The sequence below is a fragment of the Buceros rhinoceros genome, unplaced genomic scaffold, assembly GCF_000710305.1.
Source record: "Buceros rhinoceros silvestris isolate BGI_N320 unplaced genomic scaffold, ASM71030v1 scaffold10851, whole genome shotgun sequence".
Classification (NCBI taxonomy): domain Eukaryota; kingdom Metazoa; phylum Chordata; class Aves; order Bucerotiformes; family Bucerotidae; genus Buceros; species Buceros rhinoceros.
The window spans coordinates 21,656-28,325 of record NW_010395962.1 but is presented as its reverse complement, the minus strand read 5'-3'; the positions used below and the strand labels follow the sequence as shown (position 1 = coordinate 28,325).

The following is a 6,670-nucleotide window of genomic DNA, read 5'->3' as shown; positions in this document are numbered from 1 at the left end:
AGAAAGCTACTATAATATTGCTCTGTATTGTAGACTTGGAGTTGTTAGCTTTGAGTTGTCAGCTTTCCTGAATTCCTACATGGGATTTCTATTTGATCCCATCCGTGACATGAAATGGGAACGGTTTCAGCTCGCATATTCTGATGAGAAAGGGCAGGTGTGGTAAGACAGGGTTTCCGAAGGAAGAAAGGAAGGGGTGGGGGAAAGACTTCGTCTCTCCTTCCAGTGTGCCTCTGGACCTGTACTGTCCTCTTCCCCAAAGGTATCAGAGCAGTGAGACTGAAGAGGACCAAACTCCCGTCTTAATGGACGGTAGAGTTACCACAGTTGCTTTGTGGGTTTGCGTTTCAAGAGAAAAGTAGAAGAGCATGCCTGAGGAGTGCTGGCATAAGGCATCTTGTGGCGAGCTCACCTGTCTTTTTCTAGATGTAAGCGTGTAACTGTTGGGGTTTTTCCTCCCCAGGCTGTATAAAAGACAAAGCAGCGGGGATCAGTTGTTTTATCCACTAGTGAAGTGCAGCCATCAGCGCAGAATAACATGAGAACAGTTTGAAAGGAAGCATGGAACACTATATTCAACTGAAACTAATTACCTGATTAGGTTTTGGCCTGGCTTAGTGGGTTGACATCCAATGGTCTTGGCGACAATACCTGCAAGCAAAGCCAAGTCTAGTCTTGCTTCATTTAAAGACTCTGGACAAAACATCTGGACTCGTGTGCTGAATGCTAAGCAGTGTGAAAATAGGCCACTGATTTAAAGTCCCCATGGCTACAGTGGGTGTCAGTGGGCAGTTGGCATGGTTGCAGATGAATGAGCTCGTTTGGATTTTAGAAATACTGGTTTCCATTTAAAGGTGGTTCTGTTTCAAGCATACAGTCTGGGGAAATTTAACGCTGCACCAGAACACCCTCCCTTCCCAGCTATAGGATTAGGACTTTCCTTCAGCACTTCAAACTTCTCCCCTTAGAAATTTAGTCAGTCTGACACTGTGGTCTTGTAAACTTAGAGGAACGTTGCCTCACCTAGTGTGCTACAGTTGTTCCTTCTCTTTATCCCCACAGGGGTTAAATACATAGGTCTGCTTTGTTAGGTGAGAAGTACTTTTTGTCTTCTTTTGCACGTTTGCCACAAACACTTTTTTGATCTGTTGGTGTCTTTTTTTGGGAAATGGCATGTTTTCGTGTTAGAAGTACCCGTGCAATGTTTCAAGTGTCTGTAGTGGTAGACATACCTATATTTACCATTGCGATGGTATTTTTTTGTTTTGGCATCACCCTAAGGCAGAAAAAAAATGTATCAATACTTGGGAGGATTTGAATCTTTATTGGTAGGAGAGGGATGAGTCTTTCATCTGTATGCTATTATAAAAATGCAGTCCTTTAAGAAAAAAAAGGTGAGCAGAGCACTTGGAGAAAGATTTGAAGCGTCCTTGCTTCTGAACAGGAAGCTTCTGGTCTCCACTCACTTCTGGCACCCTAGAGACCCTCTGTTCTCCCTTCCCAGGGAGAGTAACATGAAATGAACTGTCAAATGAGTTGTGGCAGTTCACTAGTGAACATTGACTTTTTGAGGAAATTTAGTACATCTATCCTGATATCCTGGAAGCACATCGAGACACATTACTAAAATGAATTGGACAAGTGGTTGATGAAAATCCAGGAGTTGGTAAGAGATGCTGCACAGAATAAGAAATCCTAATAGACAACCATAGGAAAAATATTTTTGCCAAATGTCTGACTATTTTAACTTAGCAACTGGCTTATGCACTATCCTGTACCTTAACATCTAAAATAAATACTGAAGTCTTGCCTGTTTATAACCCTTCTTACAGCATTTGCCTAAGAGGCATTGCAGTAATGAAATTGTCAAAGTTGTGTTTACGCATTTCCTCTTACTCCAAGATTAAATCCATCGAGTTTTCGGCCTCCCACAAAGACAACAAATGCAAGCCTGTAAGTGCTACAAAAGGCCCGAGAAACTTCAGAATCAATTTAAAATAATAAAACTATGCTTTTGGAAACCTCTCACTCCTTCTGTGTGGAACGAGGCTGGGCAGGGACTCAGAGGTCTGGAGAGGCAGATGGTAGTTTACCTTGTGTAACCTGGTACTCCCTTCCCCTTGCCCCACTGTCCCTAAACCATGTGTCACAGTATTGGCAGGAGTCCCCTGAGCCTTCGCTAGCCAGGAGTTTGCCCAGCTGTTTGGCCCAGGATTTCACCAGAGGAGGAGGAAACCTTTCTGGCTGAAGCTTCTGTAAAATCACTGCTTCAGCGATCAAAGCAGCAGTGTCTCTATGGGGGAACAAAGAGTAGTTGGGGAGCTTGGGGAGTGGGGGTGGTGGGAGCAGCGTTGACTTTTCACAGCGCCTGACATCTTCATGATAAATAATCACCCTAGAATAGAGCTAATCTCCTAGGAGAAGTGGTGGGATTACAAAGGCAGTAAGATCTCCGCTTCTAAAAGCATGCATAAAGTTCAACTCCATTGCGATTCCGTGGCTTGAAAACATGTCTCTCCTAACAGCTATTTGTGTTGCCGTTGCAGGATGATTTGGAAATTTGCCTTGTCCGTTTTTCTGATGGCAGCACTGGTTCGAGTTACAGACACCAGGAAGAACCGTCCTGCAGGCGCCATTCCCTCCCCTTACAAAGACGGCAGCAGCAACCACTCAGAGCGGAGGCAGCAGCTGAATAAGGAGGTGCTGGCCTCCAGCCAGGAGGCCCTCGTGGTCACCGAAAGGAAGTACCTCAAGAGCGACTGGTGCAAGACGCAGCCCCTGCGACAGACTGTCAGTGAAGAGGGCTGCATAAGCCGCACCATCATCAATCGCTTCTGCTACGGGCAGTGCAACTCCTTCTACATACCACGGCATGTGAAGAAGGAGGAGGAGTCCTTCCAGTCCTGTGCTTTCTGCAAGCCACACAAGGTCACCTCTTCGACCGTGCAGCTGGAGTGCCCTGAGCTGGACCCTCCTTTCCGACTCAAGAAAATTCAGAAGGTCAAGCAGTGCCGCTGCATGTCTGTGAATCTTAACAGTTCGGGCAAACTGTGAGAGCAGGCATGTAGCTACTGATTGGTGTTGCCTCCATCAGTTTTATGTGCTCCTCTCCTTTCCCACTGAGCAGACTGTCCATTTTGTTGGTTTGTTTCTTATTTTCCTTGGTTTTTGTGTTTTCTTTCATGAGGCATCTCTCCAGCAAGGAAAGGCTCCTTGTTTCTTGCCTACTGGAATAAGGCTCTTTAATGGTCTGAGTTAGGCACCTAAACACAAAGTTTCATTGTATTTCCAATATCATCTGGCGGTTGAATCTTCTGGAGTGGAGCAGGCTTCCAGAAGTTGGGATTGACCATCTAAGTGACCAGTTGGCTGAATCCAGCATTGAATGTTTCCACTGTGTGGAGTAAAGCCCTCTGCCCTACACTCCAGTCCCCTCCACAAGATGAGAAAGCCTTCCCTCTGCCTTGGTTGGGAGCTTGGTGCTCCCACTTGGAAGTGCTGGGGTGCTGCCCAGGACTGGGGGACACAGATGAGGGACAGGAACGAGGAGTAACGTGTGAAAAGCAACTGAGACTCTCCACTGAGGCTTATCTCCTTGAGACAACTTTAATTGTGCAATGACAAATGGTTCCTGGCTTGTTGTCTGAATGGCAGATAAGAAGCGAGGGGGAGAGGGTGAGGCGCTGGGTCAGCCAGCGTGACCACGGAGCAGACTGAGGGCGGATTCTGATGCTCTTGTGGTTGGAGTATATCAAACACGTGGTCTCTGCAGCAGTGTTTATTTTGTAACCTAGCTATAGTAAACAGCTGTTTAAAGTATTATAGACTAGCCATGTATATTTTTCTTGTGGCAGAATTGCCAGAGATTAAAGTATGTTGAATAACAGACTCAGCTGCTGGGTCATCTGCCTGGCTTAAAGTGGATGTGGTTTAACTAGGCTTTTGGTAGGTTTTTGTGTTAGATACGTGTGTGTTTCGTACTCCAGAAAGGACAACATCCATTTATGACCTTATATTTATGCCTGCTCAGACTGGGGAAGGTGGGAGAGTGGTGGGAGAGGAGCTGAGAACTCTTAAGGGAACAATGTTTTCCTTAAGGAATAAAAGCACTGTCACGCAAAGGACAAAATTCTGCCAGTGCTGGACTGAATGCAAAAGCTGCATCAGTGTCATCAGGTTTTGGGAGTGGTATCTCCCCCATGATTGGAAACCACGTTAATGTGTTAGTGTTAAAGGCCAGATCCATCAGTCAGGGCCGCTGGAATGGGTCGAAGCTGTAGGAGCAGGAGCAGAGTAAGTTGTAATTGCTACAGTACTGGTGGCCCGCTCAGTTTCTGAGTCCTATGTAATCAATGTTGGTGAACACTTGGCAGTTAATTTTAAATCACTCTATGTTGTTGGAGTTTAGCATGTCCTGTATATGCCATTTGTTACAGTTCTGATCTGTGTTAGTCCCAAACACATTAAAGTCCTACGTCTCAGAACAAACCAGCCCCTTCCCTCAAACCAAAGCCCGTGCGTGCTCGGTTGTCTGAAGCTTACAAATTAAAAATGGCACGCTGGCTCCCTGGTGCATGTCTCACAGTTCAGCCACTAGTGAAGACAGCTTGCTGCGGGAACCCTTTCCCACCGGCCTCTTCACATGCCGCCACTTCAAGGGGTTAATGCGTTTAGCACTCTTGCCAGCCAGGGGTTCACTGTCACAGGTCTCTATTATGTGAGACAGGCTGCTCTAAGAGGCTTTCAGCCCTGAGCTCCACGAGAGCTCACCAAGCGGTTTACGGGGATTGGCACGGGCAGGATGTGGTTGGTCAGGTCTGTTAGCCCCGTTACACGAACAGCCATGGCTTTTCTGCTGTGATCTTTCAGCATGTCAGAAGTGCACAGGGAGACTCCTCGCCCAAGGGCTGCTTTAGGGGCTCTCGCTGCTGCGCTGCCAGCATCATGCCAGCCACTGAACGGGCACCGTTCAGTCTAGGCTTGAGAGTGTTGGGGGGTGTGTGGCAGGGTGGGGGTAGGGTGGCGATAGCTACAGTCTACTAAGACTCTGGGGATCTCGGTCTCCGCTTGAAAAAAAGAAACTGAAAATCAGCCATTTTGGACTAGAGAGAGAAAACCACCCAAGTAACTTCAGTTAAGAAAAACGTGCAAGAATCTTTATCTTTAAGCAATGCCCTGCCTGGGTTTTTCACCAGTTTGCAATATGAATATGCTGCAGCTTAAAGCTCCTTCTAGGAGCTGTGTTTATGTAAAAACTGAGTTGAGCTTGTAATGGTTAAAACTGTATTTAATTCTTGTTTTATAAATGAAAACAAAAAATGAAGAAATGCTTTAAGTATAATGTAATTATTTTATAGGTCTACTATTAAATTATAGATTAAATAATAAAGCTACTCTAGGGTTATATGGTATCCGGGTGTATGGGCTTTGCTTCAACTCCTTTGTCCAGCTGCTCTCTAATCAGTGTGTTCTCTAGCTTTCTTTGGCCCCTCCAGACACAGGTAAATGTATCTGACAGCTTGGAAAAACCTAGCTACTTGTTCCCCCAACCTCCTCAAAACTACCTGCAAGGCAAGAGGGAAAAATAAGTTGCACTAATCCTAGATTCTCGATTTGATTCTGCCTGCACAAATTCTGATTTTTTTTGGTTAACTGACAAGAAGACAACCAAAGCTCCACCACTGGCTGAACTGCTGGCATCATTCGTGCTAAGAGAAGTAACCATGACTGTGACCTAAGTGGTTTTGTTTGAAATGTAGCTAGATCCTTATGTAACAGGCACCAAACTGCACATGGGGGGAGAAAAGAAGTCTGTCTTAAGAGACAGGCAATCTTTAATGGTTGCTGTCAGCTCTTGAATGCGTACACCAAATGCCTCTCTAAAGGTAGGGCAGTGTTTTGGTTTTGGGGAATTTTTTCCTTTCCAACCCAGACAAAAGATAGTTGCAAAATAATCCTGAAGAAAAACTCCAGTGAGGAACAGGAGTTGTCACTGAGGAAGAAAGATGCCTGTTCTGGGTCTTGTAAAAAGCAAGAGCACGGAGACCACAACTACAAAGCAGGGCCATGTCCTTTATGGCACTGATAACTGACACCTGCAGGGGCTTTTTGCTCTCTTCCTCTCTCCATCTCTTGACCAAATCTGCTCACAGTTCAGCAATTTAATGAGTTTGGGGAGGTTTGGTTTTTTGTTTTTGTTTTTTTTTTTTTAAGTAGCTCTTGGTTTTGAGAATTACTGTTTTGCTGTGCTTCAGCTACCTAAGCACAGTCAGGACCCTCTGCTCAGAACTCACAAGTGTCTCTGGCTCAGAAGGAGCTTGGGCAGCCATCTGCTCCAATGCCCCTCTCTCCTTTCCACCTGCTTCGCAGGTAGCTTCATTGCTCGGCACCCACCTGAGCCTCCGCTGTTTGTGGTACAGCTTAAAGTCCGGCTCCGGCTCTCCCAGCCTCCTGCCCTTGAACTGTACCAGGAGCATATGCTGTAATCCACAAAACTCCCCCTTGTGGAAGCAATCCAAGAGCAAGGCATGTTTCCCAGGGTAGATGAAAAAAGCTTCAGGTTTGATAAAGTAGAGTGGGGTTGTGGGACAGGGGAAGGAATAAATGTTAAGCTCTACCACCATGGAACTGCCATGTTGGCAGGGCCCCAAGTTGGAGCAAGTGATGAAGT

At 45.9% G+C, this 6,670-nt stretch overlaps 1 protein-coding gene across 1 annotated transcript; it reads left to right on the top strand.

The window, feature by feature from the left end:
* The first annotated feature begins 2,547 nt into the window (after window positions 1-2,547).
* Window positions 2,548-3,054, top strand: GREM2 (gremlin 2, DAN family BMP antagonist). The gene has a single exon (XM_010145723.1). It carries the CDS (start codon window positions 2,548-2,550, stop codon window positions 3,052-3,054), a length of 507 nt encoding a protein of 168 aa, XP_010144025.1.
* The last annotated feature ends 3,616 nt before the right edge of the window (window positions 3,055-6,670 follow it).